The 21,764-nt window shown below is 35.4% G+C and overlaps 1 protein-coding gene across 3 annotated transcripts in view; it reads right to left on the reverse strand.

Annotated features, from left to right (window-relative positions):
- PRORP (protein only RNase P catalytic subunit) overlaps nt 1-21,764 on the reverse strand; it is a 125,531-nt gene that overhangs the window by 56,071 nt on the left and 47,696 nt on the right. For all 3 annotated transcript variants that reach the window (XM_070478033.1, XM_020870551.2, XM_020870552.2), the window contains one exon: nt 15,923-16,030. In XM_070478033.1, the coding sequence (XP_070334134.1) occupies nt 15,923-16,030 (108 nt within the window). The remainder of the gene's footprint in view (nt 1-15,922; nt 16,031-21,764) is intronic.

A 21,764-nucleotide genomic window follows, 5' to 3' on the forward strand; every position in this document is an offset into this window, starting at 1 on the left:
TTTGACTTGGACCCTTCATACTCCACTGCTAAGAAGAGAGAAAAGGAAAAAAGAACATCCAAAACACATGCTGATCCTCCAAAACAGGCAAACCACAAACAGATTAACCCCTGGGGAAAAAAAAAATCAAAGGTGACTGGGTAAAATCATTACACTACATGGCAGAAATAAATATTACTTGATTTTGAGAAATGAAGTACAAAAAATACTACCCTTTCCTTTTCATTGTCCTCAATAATCAAAAAAGCAGATAGCACATTTTTCCTTCAAAGAAAATTGAAGCAGCCTACCTAATCAGCTATGTTTTTAGTTTTTTAAAAAAATAATGTTGTACCAGCAATGAATTTTGCAGTGCCAGAAGTAAGGAAGAACTTGAAAAAACACACAATTGGGGGTTTTGTCAAAGAAACATGGGAGCAAACAAAAAGCTTGAAGTTGACAAAGCTAAAATAAGTGAACAACAAAATAAAGTAATATTAGATTATAAACCAAGTATACAATAAATATCCATGAGTTCATAATACTATAAATAAATTATTAAAGAAATAAGTAAGTAGGGGAGAACAGACAAATTTCTAGATCAGAAGAATTCCAAACAATTTGTGTAAATATTCTGCCCCCAAAGAGGTGGAGTATGACCACTCGCTCTTTAAGTGTGGGCTGCACACTGACTTCTTTCCAAAGTTACAGTATGAAAAGGGGGAAAAAGAATAACTTCACAGTGGAGAAACCTGACAAACACTTGCACAGCAGGTGATCAAAGTTAACATCAACAGTAGTTAAGTTATGTTGATAGTGTCTACTTTTACAACAATGCTGTGGCAATGGCATTTTATCTCTGTAACCTTCTTCCCTCAAACCGATCAGTTCAGTTCAGTCGCTCAGTCGTGTCCGACTCTTTGCGACCCCATGAACCGCAGCACGCCAGGCTTCCCTGTCTATCACCAACTCCTGGAGTCCACCCAAACTCATGTCCATTAATCACCAAAGCCATCCAACCATCTCATCCTCTGTCGTTCCCTTCTCCTCCTGCCCCTAATCCCTCCCAGCATCAGGGTCTTTTCAAATGAGTCAGCTCTTCACATCTGGTGGCCAAAGTACTGGAGTTTCAGCTTCAACATCAGTCCTACCAATGAACACCCAGGACTGATCTCCTTTAGGAAGGACAGGTTGGATCTCCTTGCAGTCCTAGGGACTCTCAAGAGTTTTCTCCAACGCCACAATTCAAAAGCATCAATTCTTCGGTGCTCAGCCTTCTTTATAGTCCAACTCTCACATCCATACATGACCACTGGAAAAACCATAGCCTTGACTAGATGGACCTTTGTTGACAAAGTAATATCCCTGATTTTTAATATGCTGTCTAGGTTGGTCATAACTTTCCTTCCAAGGAGCAAGCATCTTTTAATTTCATGGTTGCAATCACCATCTGCAGTGATTTTGGAGCCCCCAAAAATAAAGTCAGCCACTGTTTCCACTGTTTCCCCATCTATTTGCCATGAAGTGATAGGACCAGATGCCATGGTCTTAGTTTTCTGAATGTTGAGCTTTAAGCCAACTTTTTCACTCTTCTCTTTCACTTTCATCAAGAGGCTCTTTAATTCTTCTTCACTTTCTGCCATAAGGGTGGTGTCATCTGCATATCAAACCCACAACCCTAGGCTAATCATGAGAAAAACATATAAATCCCAACTGAGGGACAGTCTACATAATACCTGACCAGTACTTCTCAAGACTGTGAAGATCATCAAGATCAAGTAAAGTCTGAGAAACTGTCACAACCAAGAAGAGCCTAATGAGACACAACAATTAAATGTAATCTGGTTGCCTGAAAGGGACACTTATGACATAAAAAGGACAGCAAGTGAGTCCTAAGGGAATCTGAGAAAGTATGACCTTTGGGTAAAGAAAATGTATCCACACTGGTTCATTAATTGTAACAAACATACCACACTAAGGGAGGATGTTAATGGCAGAGAAAACTAGATATAGGCATATGGGAATTTCCTAAATTCTTTTTAACTTTTCTCTAAATCTAAAAATACTCTAAAATAAAACTTTATTTGCGGGGAGCCAGCCTGACTGCTCAGGCTCCTTCTTGGCTCTGAGAGAGATCAAGAGGTCCCTCTCTGTCCCGCCACCCCTGATTTATTAAAGCACAGGTTGGCCTTTCTCACCTCCCTCAAGGAAATTGCTGTAGCGATCTTTCACCTGGTGCTGATAAACTCGTCATGATTGAAGCCTGTTTTCTATCCAGTTAATGTTCTATTGATTTCAGTTGGGTGCTAGGGTGATGCTTTACTGATCTTAAGTGGAGAAATTTAAAACACCTGTGCCTGTAGCTCTGCACATATGCAAACCTTTGATCTATTAGCAACTCCTGTTAGCATATATATAGGTGTGGTATTCTTCAATAAAGTTGGCAGAGTCAGACGCAAGCTGACTCTGTCCCTCTCAACCCCATTCTTTTCTAGTCTTTTCTTTCCTAGTCCTTTCTTTTATTTCTCAGGTATTTCGGCGATTGCGCCCGTGACCGGTTCGTTTGCCGGCAGGCTCCGGCATTTATTCATAAAAAGCTTTAAAAATCTAAAAAAGAGGGGAAGTATATAAATTTTTTGTATAAAGAGAATAAATGTCCTATCAATTTTTTCTGAATAAAAATAATGCCAATAAAAAGAATACTATTTACATGAGATATAAGATGATGCTATACTTCTGAGATGAATGAATAGCTAATCTTTACTTTTTCTATCTCTGTAACTTAATCCTCCTTTTTGTTACCCAATAAGCTTAAGCTTCCCATAGACTGTGTAACCAATTTCTCCATTTTCAAAATATATTTAACAGAATTATATAGCAGCTTGAGATCCAAGCTGGATGTCAAGTCATGACGGCAGTACAGGAGAATCAGGATATGAGCAGACTGTGGAATCGACTGACCACTTTGAATACTGACCATCTCGTTATTAGCAATGTGACAAGCTAACTAATCTTAGTTTCTTCACTGTAAAACAGAAATAATAATATTACCTGCCTTATGGATTTGTACAGATTACATGAGATAATGCATTCAATTTTTAACACAGAGAGAGAAATCAAAGCATGTTAGCTACCCCCTGTTGTGGTTCTCACCTCCAGGGTCAATGTTTACAATGAACTGGTTAAAATCACGAATAGAACCTGTAATTAGACCCTACCCGGTGAGCAAGAGTGACTATGTGTGTGGGTGTGTGCATGGGGATGGGGAAGGACTTGACTAAGGTCTGCAGCCTGACATCCTAGCACAAAGTGACTCCTTAAAGCTAGGACTTAATTAGAAATCAAAGTGTAAGGAACAAAATATTATAATGTCTATATGTCATTCTTTCTCTTTGATGACATGTCAAAGTGTTAACCAACAGGTGATGGATACTGAAATGTAACTGATAAAACAAAACACTGGAAAGAAGAATTTGGTATACTTAAAATGTTTTCACACCCACGGAACTACACAGCTTTGGGATTTTCCCTTTCAAGTTCTTATTTTGGTAAAAGATAGATATTGATAAAACATTTTATGTATATTTTTGTGGGGTTATTTTGGTCCATTTGAAGAGGAACTGCTGTTTCCATTTATCTTCCAAGCTTAAATCCAGTAAGATTTGCCTATCTATTACCTCTTCCCTAAACAGATGAAAAATTTTTCAAGAAGTTTTCCTGCCATTCTTACCATAATGTGTATATATCTTTTTCTGGAGAGGGAGACCTATTACATATAACTGCAAAGCTTCAATTAAGACTAATTCTATAACTTTATACACACAAGAAAGTTCTTGGTATTTATAGTTCAGACAAGACTGAGAAAAATGCTCTACTGATTGAATGATGTCATGTTGAGTTTATTAGTTTCTTTTTTCACATTAAAGAAATGGTACTTGCTATAATCACTTAACAAAATCCAAAGGCAATTCTGATACTCAAACTCACCTATATCTTCAAACCTTATTTATTACAAATGAGATATATTAAGGTTATCTGCTTTCCAACCAGATTTTTTAAACTGCAATGAAATTATAACTATAAAAATTTAAAACAAGATTTAGTACTGCTGTGAATACTTCACAAAAATACCCAGGGAAAAAAGCCACATCTAAATGAAACAATACAATAAAACCTAAGATCTGAATCGATCTTAATCGATTGATCTTAATTGTATCTGACTGGGAGAAAAATCAGCCTTTACAATGATGAAAGGTCTGAAATAGAAACTATTTTAAAAAGAATACCATTTTTATCTTAAAATAAGTATCTTAATACAAAATTAATAATGAATAAAGTGGTATCACTGTAACAATAATTAGGTAAGAATAATTTATATAGCTTCAAAAACATATTTAAGTAAATTTACTACTCACTCTGGAATTGCTGCTTACCAGACTTAACAATATTTAACAATTTTTTTTGGTTAAAGCAAGTATTATATCTGCACTCTACCTACCACATTCTTGAGAGGCATGTTTTAAAATACTGTCATAGAAGCAAAGTACACACAATAATGATTCACAAAGACAATCTCACCACACCCTAAATAGTTATCACACAAAAATTATCAGTGACACATCAAGAGGAGAATCAACTTGCCATTAAGATTTCGTCAGAGAGAAAACAGATACGGGAACTTGGCAACGCTGTTTTCCTAACAATGATGTTTTAAGATATGTGATCACTTGACTAATGCAATTGGGGAAATTTCTGTTTCAAACACTATGCAGAGTATATCTTTTGGGGATATTTGGAAAGAAAATGACATGAGGCCAATACATAATAGAAATTTTGCCTGACTTGCTCATCCTTCTACTTACTTCTTTGATCACTTCACTAATAATTTTATCCACTTTTCTGACAATTGATCATTCACTTCATTAGCAAATGGTACATGTAAGAATAATTCTGAGTGGTGCATACCATTCTAGCAGTCACATGACAAGACAGAACTCTTATACATGTCAAGCAGGTGAACTGGGTGGAATGGTACGTGGATAGAAGGAAGCACCTCCTCAGTTTGGCATTATTTGACCTAGGGCAATGTGACTTCTCTGACTTATGTCGTGAAAGATAGATAGTAAGAAAAAAGCCCAAGAACCATTTTTTGTGTTCAGTGAATTCTGGATTGGCGTCATCCACTAATGCCTATTTATTTCCCCAAGTCACTTGGGAGAATCACTCCTGACTAGCTAAAAGTAACTATTGTTAAAATGAGGAGTCAAGATTAGGTCTACCACCCATGCCCACATAATAAATTAGGGAAGAGAGAACTCATCAAACCTTCCTGAAACCCAAAGAAATAGGACTTAAATCCCAAAGAAATAGGATTTAAATGCTACCAGATGAGTTGCCTTAAGAGTTTCAGTCCAAGTTTATGGTTTCCACTGATTAAAAAAAAATCCTCAGGCTTATAAATATATACTAACAGTGACTTACTTGGGTGATTATTTCAGATGCCTTATAAAGAAACATGCAATTCCACTGCTTTGATATTCCATATAATTACTTTCAATCTCAGGTTCTCCCCAATTAACATATTCTCTTTGGATCATTTAACAGAGTTGTTTTTTTTAAGTTATTCTCTAGGCACAGAATGACTTTAATCATCATAATGCTAACATAACTACTTGGTAACATAGCTGTTGGTTATGGAAACTTGACAAACTTCTATTTTGAAAGTGGAAGAAGTATATTATTCTTAGGACCAGGTTTCAGTACTATAATATGAGTTTCATATATTTAATTTAAAAAATAGATTCCTACTCTAAGAATCATTTAGACTTCTAATAATTTTGAGTATGTGACTTCTATAATTGCTTGTTTTTGTAAAGCAGTATGAGTGCATTTCAGAAGAAATGTCTTTATATAACAGTAGTTTTCAAAATGTGGTCCCCAAACCAGTAGCATTAGCATTACTTAGGAACTTTTAAAAAATATAAATTCTCAGCCCTAACCTAGAACTTCTGAATCAAGATCTCTGGGTGTAGGGTCAGAAATCCTGTTTCAGCAAGTCCTCCAGGTGAGACGGATGCACACTAAAGTTTGAGAGTCAATATTCTAAAATATAGTAGAAACATTAGTAGTTAAATTTAAAGATTTTAAATTTTATTTTCTTTAAAAATACATGAATTTTTAAAAGAAATCTAATAAGTACTCATAAATATATATAATTCTAAAAGTAAAAAGTGAAGTCCATTCCTGGATTAGAAATAAATGGATTAATAATTGTTCCTGTAACCCTTCACCTTAAAAACACTGAAAGAATCACTTTTTAAAAATGCACTGGAAAGAAACTATTGTTAAGTAGTCAACTACAACTAAAATGCTTAGATGTAATCTCTAATCACTAGCAATGAGTAAAATTTATGAAAGTAAACTGGAAAAAATGACACGTTCTTGATTCCAGATTTCAATACAGGAAAAAAATTACTCAAACACCTCAGAGCAGACATGGGTCAGTCTTCTTTGAAAGCAATAAAAACAGCATGCCCCCCAAGTTCTGAAACCCCAGGAAAAACACCCTCTACCTCTAAACCCAGAACCTAACAGCTAGTCTTTAAGCAGGAGAAACAATTACACAGAGAAGAATATTAAAAGTTGAGGAGGTGTAATAAAAATTTTACTTCAATACTTAATCTAACATTTGCACTTACAAACATAATAAGGAGTTTCCTTGTCACTGTAACATTACTGAAACATAATTTCAAGCACAGCTGATGTCAAACTCCAAACATTTCTATAATTTGGTAAAAAAAAAAAAAGCCCAGGTTTTATAAACATATACCAAAAAACATTGAGCATAGTTTATTTTATCTTAGGTTCTTTATGGTATTGAAACATTTACAAGGGGTTATGTAAATCAACAGAAAGAAATAAAATAACTTGGGTGGCAGGAAAAAAATGAAAACTCACTGCCAAGTAAATGCTACTGCCGAATGACTTTTAATGGCTAATACCCTTTCTTCCATTTTTCTCTCACTGTAGTAAAACCAAAATGAGATGGCAATCAAAACAAATTCTGCAGTGCTTCTATCAAACTACTTTCTATTCAATGCCCTAAGCATGCTGTAAGAATGAAAGCATTCGGTGCTGATGCCTGAACATAATTCTTTTAAATTACATTATAAATTTTCTTTCTGTGGAAGCTATTTTAAATCAATTCTCTGTTATCTACAAAAATAGGGAACAGAGTTTGGAACAGCTAGCAAGAATAACTAAAATGATGTACTTTTCCCCCTATATACCGTCCACTAGAGGAGCTTATGAAAAACTGAAAACCCTAAATGCAACCTGCAAAAGGAGCAAGAAACACAAACATTAGGACTAAATCCTGAGTAGGTATGTTTATGATGGGATGGGGAAAGTGGTTAACAAGAGCAGAAAATGCAGGGGGAAAAAAAGGAAGTTTTCTACTTTATATCCTTTTGTTTTCTGGGTGAAAGTTCAGTATTTCTCTGTCCCCCCAAGCAAACTTACATCACCAATTATGAATGATGACTTGGTGGCTCAAAAGAAAAATCCATCTAAAAATTAAAGTTATGAAAGTATGTGTAAAGCATGCGTTACAGAGACTTTAGAATTCCTACTTGATCATTCTAGGGAAAAGGATCAATAAAAGCATCAGTTCTTCTCACATAAAACCGCAGTAAAGGAATCTGATACTGAAAAAAGAACGAGGCACAGACAGGTTGCACTGACAAGATAAACCTCATTTCTGGTTCCTGGACTTGACCATGGTAACAGGCGAGACATCACTAACTTCAGTGTGGTAGTCATCAGAGCTGTTAAAAAATACTAATCCTCTTTCTCCTTCTAGATACGTGGTGGGACTGTCTTTCCTATCATGCTGAACTCAGGTTAGCTATGCAGCTTGTCTTTGCTGGAATCACAACTGAGCAGAAGCTCTGAGTCACTGTGTACTTCACGACTTTCCCTTTTCCCTCTGCCACAGTGACTGGCGATATTCCAGAAAGTTATTCTGGGTCCTGGAATCAGAATGGTGATAACAAAGATGACCTAAAATGGACATACAGCATGAACAAAAAATGGTTCATTTTAAGCCACTGAAAATTTGAGCTTATTACTGCAGCATTACCTAGCCTATCCTGACTAATATAGTCAGTCTTTTATTTTCTCTGTACTGTTGGTATACTTCTTCTTTACTTACTCTATAGAGAAGTTAGCCAGTTACAGACTAAGTTTAGGTTCTAAGCATCAGTTCAAAAAGAATTAAGACCTCAAACTGAAAAAAACTAAAAGATTAGATAGTCAGTTATTTAAATTAGGAGACTAAACACATCATAAAAGAAAACTATGCTTTTATTTTTATAAAGTTAAGACCATGAACAACTAAATACACTCACAGGGTTATAGTGGCTTTCTCCCTTTTTCATTTATTGGAGTAAGTGCCAGGTACTGCAATACTGCTTTCCAAGAGTTAGCTCATTTAATCATTACAAAGGAACCAGGAGGTTACATAACTTAGCCTAGGTCCTACAGCTACTGCGTGAAGTAAGCAGTCAAGAGTAAAACTCAAGAAGTCTTTCAGTTAATCCTGAAAAGCAGGTAAGTCATTTCTAACAGGTTATATGAATTACTTTACATTCATTTGTTCATTCTTTCATTCATTCACTAAGTACCTACTGAGTACTTATTATGTTCAAGGTCCCTTTCTCAGTGCTGAGGATATGACTGCAAGCAAAGTACGTAAGACATTGAATCTCAGGGCATTTGCATTGTAATGGAGGACACTAATAAAGTAAATAGAGAAATGTATAGATAACTATAGATACTAAGTGCTATGAAGGAATTAAATGAATTATCTACTGCTGTGTGATAAACCACTCAAAAACTTGGGTTAAAATAATCACTACCTTTCTCACAACACTATGGGTTGGCTCAGCTGGATATTATTCTGTTCCACATATTAGGTTGGGCTAATTCATGTGCTCACAATCAGCTGGCAGGTTGCCTGGACGTTGTCTGGTCCTAGATGACTTTACTCACATCATCCACCACAGAAACAAATAAGTGTATATCTGAAAATACAGGGAGGGGTTGGGTGCGGAGCGTCAAGTTACTTCAGAACAATCAGGGAAGACCTCTGGTATGTTTGAGAAACAGGAAAAGTTATACTGTATCTATAATTCAGTGAAAGGCAAAGAAAAAAAACCAGAGATGAGGTTGAAAACAGAGGTAAAGATAAAATGATGAAAAGTACTACAATCCATGAAAAGGAACATGGCTTTTACTCTAAGTATCCTACAAAATCAGTGAGGCAAGGATGAAGAAGCAAGGAGGACAGCTGGGAGTTCAGGTGAGAGATGATGTTAATGAAGACAAAAAGAAATGGTTAGATTACAGGATATACTTGGGAATTACCATCATTAAAATTTGTCAGTCAACTGGATGTTGGGTTACTGAAAAAAGTAGCTGAGGCTACAATCCTTGGAGGATAGTGGTGAAAATCATTCATTCACTTAAGTTTTTAAAAAATGGCTACAACTTAATTTCTACATAATTTCTAACTTAATTAAATTTAATTACTTAAATTTAACTAATTAAACTTAATCTCTAAGCATCATTTATGCAGTGCTTTTCCTCAAAAGTATCTGTAAGAGCCAAAATAACATGTTGTTGGGAAATGACTGTTCATAAAATAATCCATGCTGCTCCATAAACGTAGTTTATTAAATTAAAAGAAATTGAAATCAAGAAAATCCAAAACACTGCATCTTGCAGCAGGTAACAAAAAAGAGATGTTAGTCTAAGTGCTACATAAAGGTTGGCTCAAGTGTTACACAAGGGTTCATACCTAACATTTTCTAATCTAGTCACTGTTTCTCCAATGTTACAACATGTTCTGGAGAAAATGTTACAAAACCATTCTGTAATACTTAGAATTTTTTTTTTTTTAATTCTTATCCCATGTATTTTGGGTAAACGTTATTCTCCATTCTGACATTCCAAGTAAATTTTTAAGAAAAGAATCATATATAAACACAAGAATCACTGTCATAGACAAAAGGATGCAAAGTATACTATGACTTTCTTGTTTACATAACATAAGCATTAACCTAGTCATGTTCCAGCATTCATAGCATTTATCAGCCTGCAGACACATCCTCACACTTCAAAACCTTTTACCTGGCACTGAACAGTGCTCAGTAAACAGTAACTGATTCTACACTGGAATTCCCTGCTAAGATGCTCTGTTCTTAAAATGAAAGCTATATAATTAATCTACCAGTTACTCAGAACCCTTCCTTCTTCTCAAAAGTAAAAATGCAAACCAAAACCTTTCTTCTGAAAAAGTGCAACAAAAAAAGTACTGTTTAAAAGCAGAATACACTTAACTCTTTTTTTTTAGAATACACTTAACTCTTGAAAAACATCTAAAAGGTGAGTAGCAAGTTTTATTAAACAAATGAATTGGGCTTCCCTCATAGTTCAGTTGGTAAAGAATCTGCCTGCAATGCAGGAGACTTGAGTTTGATTCTTGGGTCGGAAAAGATCCCCTGGGGAAGGAAATGGTAAACCCACTCCAGTATTCCTACCTGGAGAATTCCATGGACAGAGGAGCCTGGCAAGCTACAGTCCATGGGGTCGCAAGAGTTGGACACAACTTAGCAACTAAAGAAACAAATGAATTAGAAAGGGTCAAGGCTAGTCCTGTCTAAATCTCACTGTACTCTAAATTATGTTGGTTTATCATCTATTTAAGATTGTTTCTCTAAAAGGGAACCCTCCTACACTGTTGGTGGGAATATAAATTGGTATAGTCACTATGGAAAACAGTATGGAGGTTCCTTAAAAAACTGAAAACAGAGTTACTATATGATCCGGCAATCCCACTCCTGGGAAGATACCTGAAGAAAACTCTAATTTGAAAAGATAAATGCACCCCAATGTTCACAGCAGCACTATTTACAATAGCCAAGACATGGAAGTAACCTAAGTGTCCAGTGACAGATGAACAGATAAAGAAGATGTGATGTACATATACAACGGAATACTACTCAGCCACAAAAGCAATGAAATAATGCCATTTGGAGCAACAGGGATGGATCTAGAGATTATCACATTAAGTCAAACAGAGACAAATATCATACATATCACTTACATGAAGAATCTAAAAAAAGATACAAATGAACTCATTTACAAAACAGAAACAGACTCACAACCATAGAAAGCAATCTTATGTTACAAGAGAGGAAGAAGGGGGTAATATATTAGGAGTTTGGGATTAGCAGAAACAAGCTATTATATATAAAACAGATAACTAATAAGTCCTACTGTGTAACCCAAAAGAACTCTGATCAATGTTATATGGCAGTCTAGATGGGAGGAGAGTTTAGGGGAGAATGGATACATGTATATGTATGGCTGAGTCCCTCTGCTGTCCACCTGAAACTATCACAACATTGTTAACTGGCTAATACTCCAATATAAAGTAAAGTTTAAAAAAAAAAATTAAAACTTCCAAGAAAAGAAAACACATGCTGTGTACAGCTAAACCTGCACATTCTCAGGCAATGGCAACCACCAGTTAAGTCTCAACTCTGCATGGTAACTGGCAAGTTTCTACTGACATCAATTATAAGATATAATCTGACTTCCAAGAAATTCCAAATATAAAAAGATATGTTTGAAAATTGAGAAAATAAATTCACAACCAGAACTATTTTTAGTTCCTTAAATCTCAATCACGCCTAAGTTGTAGGTTCTGAGTTCAAGGTATGTGATCAAGGTGCTACTCCCCAAGTAATGAATTTTAAATGGTCTCTTCTTATTTATGAACTTACAGAGAACAATGCTGGCTATATAATTAACCATTAATGCAAAAGGACAAAGTAGAATTTGTAACATATAATGCAGAGAGTTCATGAGAAGAACATAAATGAGCTGTACATTATTCCACAGAAAAAGGCTGGAAGATTCCACACACAAAGATGAAAAATTCAAGAATTAGGATTCCTAATCTTTTCCTTTGTGCACACTTAAAGGCAACCATATTAAGAGAGAGAGAGAGAGAAAGGACAAATAAAATGGTCAAGAATATTTCCTTTCTGGGCTATTTTATTAAAGTTTGTTTACAAATTTTAAAAATGTTTCAGCTAAGGAATCTGGGTTAAAAACTGTCCAGCTCTATTCACTTGGCAGATTCATAGCACAAATGCAACTAAATAGTTGAAGCAATCATGTAATGAGCAACTTTGAATAAATGTATTCTATTTGGGAACTTTTATAGCTGTTGGTGGGAATATAAATTGCTTCAATCATTTTGGAAAGCAATTTGGTAATATATAGTGAGACCTTTAAAATTATCCATACCCATTGACTCAAGAGTCCTATTTCTGGGAATCTATTTTCAAGAAATCATCTGAAACATCCTGAGATCTTCTTCCAAGCATTATTTACCATAGTGAAAAAGGAGAAACAATCTAACATGCCCACCAACAGACAAACGATTAAAAAATTGTGGTACATCCATAAGATACAGTTATTTTAGAATATTTACCAAGAATGCCTTTTTACTTTTCCTGATGATGAGTTTTAAATTTTATATATATACTCATTGTGAAAGAAAATTTTAAAAATAAAAATAAAAAATTGAAATTCTCTTGTTGTCTTATACTATATCCTCAATTCCTAAAGTTAACTATTCTAAAGTTTTTATGTGTAACTTCTGGAATTTTCCAGTCATATACAAATTTACCTAACAAACATTTATACATGGGTAACCCTTTGGTTTGCTTTTAACACAAGTGGGGCCATACAGTTGCTGTACAACTAGTTTCTTACACTTACTTTGGCTATCATTCCCTATCAGTACATATAGATCTACCTCATTCATTTAAAATAGATGTTTCAATATATATTAGGTCCTAGACTGATAGATATTTAAGTTGATTAGACTTCTCTGCTTACAAGCAATGCTGTAACTAACACACTGGGACATAAAATTTTATATACTAGTGTGAATATAACAGTTCCTAAGTGAAGAATTTCAGCATTTTAGGCATTCAAAGTTATTGCCAAATTACCCACCAAAAAACACTGTACCTAACAGCATCTAAAAATGCTCAAACATTTTTAAAATTTGTAAACAAAGTTTAATAAAATAGCCCAGAAAAGAAATATTCTTAACCTACTCATTTGTCCTTTTTCTCTCTCTTAAATATAGTTGTCTTAAAGTGTGCACAAAGGAAAAGATTAGGAATCCTAATTCTTGGTTTTTGGTTTGAATCCTAACCCTCCTCTCTACCTCTCTAAACCAATCAAAATATTGGATACTACTAACTTTTCAATTTCTGCCAGTCTAGAAGACAAACATTTTCATTTGCATAACTATAATTATGAATAAGGTTAAACCACTTTTCTACTGCTTGGTTCTTCTTTTTCTTACACTTACTTATAAGAAACCTTGGTACAGTCAGGAAATTAGCCCTTTGTCATTTGTGTTACAATTTTTTTTTCAGTTTGTTTTTATGTTTAAACAATGCTATAGTATTTTTTTTACTGTCTAGCAAATTTCTCTATTCTTCCCATTAGGGTTTCTGAATTTTATATATGCTTCAAAGGTCCTTTCATCTCAAATATTTTAAAACATTCCTCATTTCTCTTACTCCTTTTATAGTTTCACTTTTATTCAGAGTTTTCAACAACTATAAATTAAAACATAGATATATAAGCTCACTTAGGTTAAAAAAAATAGAAAAATACTGCAAGGAAATAAAACATTGACCGTGATTATAGTTGAATGTTAGGATTATATATAATTTTCTTTTCTGTAACTTCCAAATTTTCTATAATGAACATGTATTACTTTTATAATCACAAGAAAATAACATTTCTTAAAATTATATTTTAAATTTTTCTTAAGTTTTTGATGGAACTAGCTTCAATTCTCAACCAAGTATTATTTGAGTACCTCACCTAGAGTCTAACACTAATACTAAATCTAACACTAAGGCAGAGATTTGTTATTTCCTTTTAACTCCATTGACATGGATGACATAACAGGAGAAAATCTTAAACTGCTCAACAGGGGATAACTGAAAGCAAGAATTACTGTTCCATTTGGGAAGTTACTTTGAATAGTAATCAATAATAGTCACACCTATTAGGTACTTAGTATGTACCAAGTATTCTTCACAACATCTTTAAGAGACAGGTACTATTATTAGGTCTGTTTTACAAATTGGGAAAGTAAGGCACAGAGAGGTTAAATAAATCACTCAAACTAAGAAAGCAATTTAAAGTGGTAGGTTGAATATAAAGAGCTTGGTTCCAGAATCCCCGTTCTTAACTTCTAATCTAAAATGCTACTTTAAAGTTATTTAAAATGTTATTAAATGCTACTCAGGTGGTGTCTCTTAAAGCTGAGTCTCCAAGCTGAAATTTCCCAAATACAATGCCAGTGCACTGCCACAAGTTCTCTGAAAAGTTGGGTAATAACAACTACTTGTCACATAAGCTGTTGCTTACATTAAATTATTTAAAGAGTAAAAGCTAAAAGTAGTGAAAGACGTCATGATTTCCCTGGCCCATCATTTGTTCTCTGCCTCTGTACTTGTTAAAATCTGCTAAAATCTTCAAAAATGTGCACAGTTTTCTCCCACAAAGCTCGATGATGTGTCCACTACAACATCTTCAACATGGTACTGGCAAAAGTGAGACCATTTGGGCTACATATTTCTGGCAAGCTAACCTTTTGCTTTGTCTGAAGCTGAAAGTCAAACAAAAAGTACACAAACAAGAAACTTTTTATTCTCACGGATTAGATGGGAATGAACCCTTCTGATTCTGAGCTCTACCAGGCCTTAGTGATAATAGTTTCATGTTTCCTATTCTGACTTTGTCTTTGTCAATGTTACTGCTTCAAAAGCCCCTTCAAATACCTTATAGACAAAAATTTTTTCAACTTACTTTTGTGCTTTTTAAAAATAAAGGAGTAAAAAGTAGATGACCATAAAAATAAGGAAAGGCATATAAAGAAATTTCTATAAATCAACCTTGTCCTTTGTGAGTACCTGTAAGCTTTTCTGAGTATAAATGGTCAAACTGGACCAGTATTGATAGCATCTCTGAGAAAAATCTTTTAAGTTGGCAGCAATTTTTACAAAATAGTTTGTATTATTGCAAACCCAGGAAACCCAGGAGCTCTCTACAATCAAATTTTTATGTTATGACTTCTTTCTAAGGATGTACTATACAAAATTGGCCTTAACTTTCTAATCTGTAAAAATGAGAATTAAAATAATTGCTCACTATGCTATAAAAAAAATCCTAATATTCCTATTAGAAACTACTAGGACACTTAGAAATTGATAGAACAAATGATTACCTTACCAAAAAAAGAAATGCTTAGTTTAACTGATGAACATAGTATGTCTGGAAGAATACAAATGTGAGTAATGGGTAGCCTATCCCTTCTCCAGTGGATCTTCCCAACCCAGGAGTCAAACTGGGGTCTCCTGTACTGCAGGTGGATTCTTTACCAGCTGAGCTTTCAGGGAAGCCCCAGTGAGTGATTAATACCTCTTAATACTATACATTGATAAATTTCAAGTAGAGGGATGTGATCCACAGGGACAAGATAGAATAACCCAAAGAGTAGAGACCTAGAAGATTACCTAAAGGTTACACAAAAAAGGCTGAACTGGCCCTTTATTACATAGACTTTTGAATCTCTCACTCTGGCCCAGCCAGTAGGAGCCACTTACTTGTCAGAAACAAAAACAGTGAATCTTAGATGAATGGTTGGTTACTCTGGCACTTTTGAGAACTTATTTTTAGAGGAAGGGAAAATGGGCAACTAAGAGAACCAAGGAAGATCACATAATGGGTCCAGTATATATTTCTAGAGATGTGGAATAACAAAACTTGTACTTACAACTTGAGATTCACGAGCTTTAGGAAACATCTTGGCAACATTGAGCCCATCAATGACAACATCGAAAGGAGGACGGTATTTTACAAAGTTCTGAAATCTCTTAAGTTCCTAAAAAAAAGAAAGTCAGACAAAATAATAAGAACCTAGTAAGGTCTTTATCATAAACATACAGCTATAACTTTCATTATTGTTCTGGAAAGTCAAAATACTCATTCCTTAAAAATGTATACACACACACACATACAAAAATATGCTTTCAAAACGAAATCTGTAAAGACCTGGCCTACCAGGTGCAACTGCATGTAATTACCTGATATATCTTACAATCTCACAGTGCTTTACACTTCACAAAGTACGTAACATGGTACTTCCACTGAGCTGTAATCAGTTACCTAGCCTGCTAAACTGACACATACAGCAGGAATGAGGAGAATAAACTGTCAAAATCTCTATGCTCTATTCGGTAAATCAAGGAAAAGTTAATCTGAGATATGCCAGTCTACCAGTGTAACCATGTTGAAGGAACAAGGCTCCATAATCTGTATTCCTCTTTTATCAAGAGGATTTGGTTACTCATGGCTATTTTGAAGAGTTGAAAATTCATTCATCATTCATTCAACAAAAATTTGTGCAGCACCTACTATGCACCTAGCAGTTACCAAAGAGAGAAAATCCCAACTTAATGGAGCTTGCATTTTAATGGGAAGAGACACACTATAAACAAGTTAATACAGGAATGGCAAAGGTGATGAGTGCTATGGGTGGAAGAAAAGTAGGAGAGGAAGTTCTACTCCTGGTAATGACGAAGCAGTCTATAAGGGACTACCAGATAACATGACATTATCTACATAAAAAGTAATTATTTGAAAGTACTAGAGAATGACCAAAAGCAAGGAGAAATTGAAGGGAACACAACATTTAAAAGAAGGTTTGATAGTTTTGAAACATGTCTGAAATATTCTTTGACACTCCTCACCGTCAAAAGTGTAGTTGCTCACTTGTGTGCGACTCTTTGCAATCCCATGGATGGTAGCTTAGCAAACTCTTCCATCCATGGAATTTTCCAGGCAAGAGTATGGGAGTAGCCTGCCATTTCCTTCTCCAGGGGAGCTTCCCGATCTGAGATATGAACCCGATCTGAGATTCGAATCTGGGTCTCCCACACTGCAGGCAGACGCTTTACCCTCTGAGCCACCAGGGTGGAGTCTAATTCCCTCCACTTGGATAGAAGCTTTTCTGTGTGACTGTGTTGAGCATGAGTGTGGCAAAAAGTGACACTATGTGACTTCCAAGGCCAGTTAATAAAAGAAAATACAGCTTCCATCTGGTTCTCTCTTGGGATGCTTGCTCTTAGAAGCCAACTATTATTAAAAAGCCCAGGCAGAGGTCATGCACAGGTATTCTACTTGAAAGTCGAACTTAGTCCCAGCCAAAAGACAATATCAACTGTCAAATCAATGAGAGTGAGGGAGATTTCAAGATGACTTTAGCCTCCATTTGATTACAACAGGCTAGAAGAGCCAAGCAAAAACCACACAACTGAGTTCAGTCAAACCCTAGAACCATAGTAATAATAGGTGATTGATTCTGTTTAATGCCACTATATTTGGGGTGATTTGTTATGCATCTATGGATAACAGAAAAGAAGTGAACTGCAGCAGGACAAATTTGTCTGTATACAGCTTTTTGCCAGAGGGCACTCTAGTCAGCATAGCAGGGAGGGGCAATTGAAAATCAGAGAACTGTAGACTTATTGGTTTGAGAAATCATAATTGGTTTAAGAAGATAAGAGTTTCAGGCTGTCAGAGAGGCTGGAAACTTATAAAAAGAATATTTAAAAAGAGGGAACTGCAAAAATCTGTGTATAAATCTGCTAAATCCTTAGCTCTTGATCTATTCATGTATAGAAGAGACTCCAAGGAGCCCGGCGGGGAGGGGGTGGGGTGGGAACAGGTGAAAGACTTGAAAGATTTAAACAAAAATTTCAATTACTATCCACTGCAAAAACAGCTTCCCTGGTTGCTCAGATGGTAAAGAATCTGCCTGCAATGTGGGAGACCGGGATTTGACCCCTGGGTCAGAAGATTCCCTGGAGAACAGAACAGCAACTAACTCCAGTATTCTTGCCTGGGAAATTCCATGGACAGAAAGAGTCAAACAGGACTGAGCGACTACACTTTCACTTTCAGCAAAAGCATCAGAGTTTAGAGTTTGAGTATAATCAAGTTTAACGGTCTGGCAAAGCAAAAAATCAATAACCTCTAGAGGAAGATAACAGAATCCAGAATCTTTGAATTTTACAACATGCCCCTCACAGTGGCCAATACATAATTTAAAAATTAATAAACAAGAGAGGAAATAGGAAAATGTCAAGAAAGAAGAAAGTCAAAAGAAATCGACCCAAGGTCCAGATGCTGGAGTTAGCAGGCAAGAAATTTAAAGCAGCTATTATAAATAGATTTAAGAATTTAAAGGAAAATATAGTTATAAATGAATGCAAAGAAAGGACCTAACAGAAGCGGAAGAGATTAAGAAGTAACAAAAAAATACAGAAGAACTATACACACAAAAGGTCTGAATAACCACAATGGTGTGGTCACTCACCTAGAATCAGACATCCTGAAGTGTGAAGTCAAGTGGGCCTTAGGAAGCATTACTACGAACAAAGCTAATGAAGGTGATGGAATTCTAGCTGAGCTATTTCAAATCCTAAAAGATGATGCTGTTACAGTGCTGCACTCAATATGCCAGCAAATCTGGAACACTCAGTAGTGGCCGTAGAACTGGAAAAGGTCGGTATTCACTCCAATCCCAAAGAAGGATAATGCCAAAGAATGTTCAAACTATAATACAATTGCACTCACTACACATGCTAGCAGGATAATGCTCAAAATCCTTCAAGCTAGACTTCAGCAGTACATGAACAGAGAACTTCCAGATGTACAAGCTAGATTTAGAAAAGGCAGAGGAACAACTAGACATCAATTTGCCAACATCCACTGGATCATAGAAAAAGCAAGAGAATTCCAGAAAAACATCTACTTCTGCTTCATTGACTACGCTAAAGACTTTGTGCAGATCACAACAAACTGTGGAAAATTCTTAACGAAATGGTTTAATTCTTAAAACCACCTTACCTATCTCCTGAGAAACCTGTATGCAGGTCAAGAAGCAACAGTCAGAACTGGACATGGAATAAAAAAAGGACTGGTTCAAAATTGAGAAGTGAGTTTGTCAAGGCTATATATTGTCCCCCTGCTTATTTAACTAATAGGCAGAGTACATCAGGAAAAATGCCAGGCTGGATGAATCCCAAGCTGGAATCAAGACTGCCTAGAGAAATATCAACAAGTTCAGATACGCAGATGGTTAACACTCTAATGGCAGAAAGTGAAGAGGAACTAAAGAGCCTCTTGATGAAGGGTGAAAAAGAAGAGTGAAAAGGCATGCTTAAAACAACATTCAAACAACTAAGATCACAGAATCTGGTCCCATCACTTCATGGCAAACAGATGGGGAAAAAGTGGAAACAGTGACAAATTTTATTTTCTTGGGCTCCAAAATTACTACAGATGGTGACTGCAGCCATGAATTAAAAGATTCTTACTCCTTGGAAGTAAAGCTAGGACAAACCTAGACAGCGTATTAAAAAGAAGAGAGATCGCTTTGCCAACAAAGTTCCGTATTGCCAAGGCTATGGTTTTTCCTGTAGTCATGTACAGATGTGCAAATTGGACTATAAAGAAAGCTGAGTGCCAAAGAATTGATGCTTTTGAACTGTGGTGCTACAAAAGACTCTTGAGAGTCCCTTTGACAGCAAGGAGATCAAAGCAGTCAATCCTAAAGGAAATCAATCCTAAATATTCATTGGAAGGACTGATGCTGAAGCTGAAATACTTTGGCCACCCATGCGAAGAGCTGACTCATTTGAAAAGACTCTGATTCTGGGAAAGATTGAAGGTGAAAGGAGAAGGGGGAAGCAGAGGATGAGATGGTTAGAGAACATCACTGACTCAATGGATGTGAGTATGAGCAAACTCTGGGAGATAGTGAAGGTAGGGAAGTCTAGCGTGCTGCAGTCATGGGGCTGCAGAGACTCGGATATGACTTAGCAACTGAACAAATAATTTAAACTCTAAGTGGACTAGGTTAAGAATTCATATTATAACCCCAATTCATATATTTAAAAATATAGAAAAAGTATAAATAATAAGCCAACAGAAGAATTCAATGATATTTTTTAAAAAAACATTTGATTGACCCAAAAGAAAATAAAAGTAGGAATAGAGGAACCAAAAATTTTTTGGATAAATATAAAACAATAGCAAAATAAAATATTTAAATTTAACACTATCAAAAATGTTGTATATAAGACATGTACTTTGTTTTTTCTTCCAATTTCATTGCAATATAACTGAAATACAACACTGTATATATAAGTTTAAGGTATATGGCATGATGATTTGACTTAGATATATTATGAAATGATTACCACAGTAAGTTTAATGAACATTCATCAATGAGAATCCTTAGGGCTTACTCTCTTTTAACAACTTTTATGTATGACACACAGTAGTGTGAACTTGATAAACAGAAAATAGAAAATAAAATAGATAATAAAATAATTATATTTATAAAGTTTTACATTATATCCCTAGTACTTATCTAAGTAATTGGAATTTTGTGTCTTTAGACTAACTTCATCCAATTTGTCCTCCTTCCATTTCCTGCCTTTGAAACTGCAAATCAGATCTTTTTCTTAAATTTGCTTGTTTTTGAAACATAGTTGACCACAGTAAGTGTAGACAGGTTGCAACCTGTCTACTCAGGTTACTATCTGTCACCATAGAAAGATTACACTGTTACTGATTACATTTCCTACACTGGGAAGTGTGTACCTCTTAATCTCCCTCAACCTATTCCTCTCATCCCCCACCTTCATCCCCTCTGGCAACCACCTGTTTGTTCTCTGTATCTAGGACTCTGTTTCTGTTTTGTTATGTTGGTTAATTTGTTTTTTAGATTCCACATATAAGTGAAATCATACAATATTTGTCTTTCTCTGTCTGACTTAATCAGCATAATACCTTCTAGATACATTCATGTTGTTGCCAATGGAAAAATTTCATTCTTTTTTAAGACTGAGTTAGTATTCTGTTGTGATACATACATACATATATATATACATATATATATACACCACATCTTCTTTATCCATTCATCTACGGATAGGCACTTAGGTTGCTTCCATATCTTGGCAATGTAAATAATGCTGCGGTAAACATGCATGGCATTTATCTTTTCAAATTAGTGTTTTCAATTTCTTTCAATAAATAGCTAGAAGTGGAACTGCTAGATCATATGGTAGTTCTAGTTTTAGCTTTTTGAGGAACTTCCATACTGTCTTCTATAGTGGCTGCACTAGTTTACATTCCCACAAACAGTGCACAAGGGTTCACTTTTCTCCACATCCTGCCAAACTTATTGTTTGTTGTCTTTTTAATAATAACCATTCCAACAGTTGTGAGGTGATATTTCACTGTGGTTTTTATTTTCATTTCCCTGGTGATTAGTGATGTTCAGCATCTTTTCATGTGCCTGTTGATATATGCACATCTTCTTTGGCAAAATGTCTATTCAGGTCCTCTGCCCACTTTTTAATTGGGTTGTTTTTTTAACGTTAAGGTGTATGAGTTCTTTGAATATTTTGGATGGAATTCTCTAGGTAAAAATACTGGAGTGGGTAGCCTTTCACTTCTCCAGAGGATGTTCCCAACCCAGGGATCGAACCCAGGTCTCCCGCATTGCAGGCGGATTCTTTACCAGCTGAGCCAGGAGGGAA

Source organism: Odocoileus virginianus, chromosome 16 (assembly GCF_023699985.2).
Source record: "Odocoileus virginianus isolate 20LAN1187 ecotype Illinois chromosome 16, Ovbor_1.2, whole genome shotgun sequence".
NCBI classification, from domain to species: Eukaryota; Metazoa; Chordata; class Mammalia; order Artiodactyla; family Cervidae; genus Odocoileus; species Odocoileus virginianus.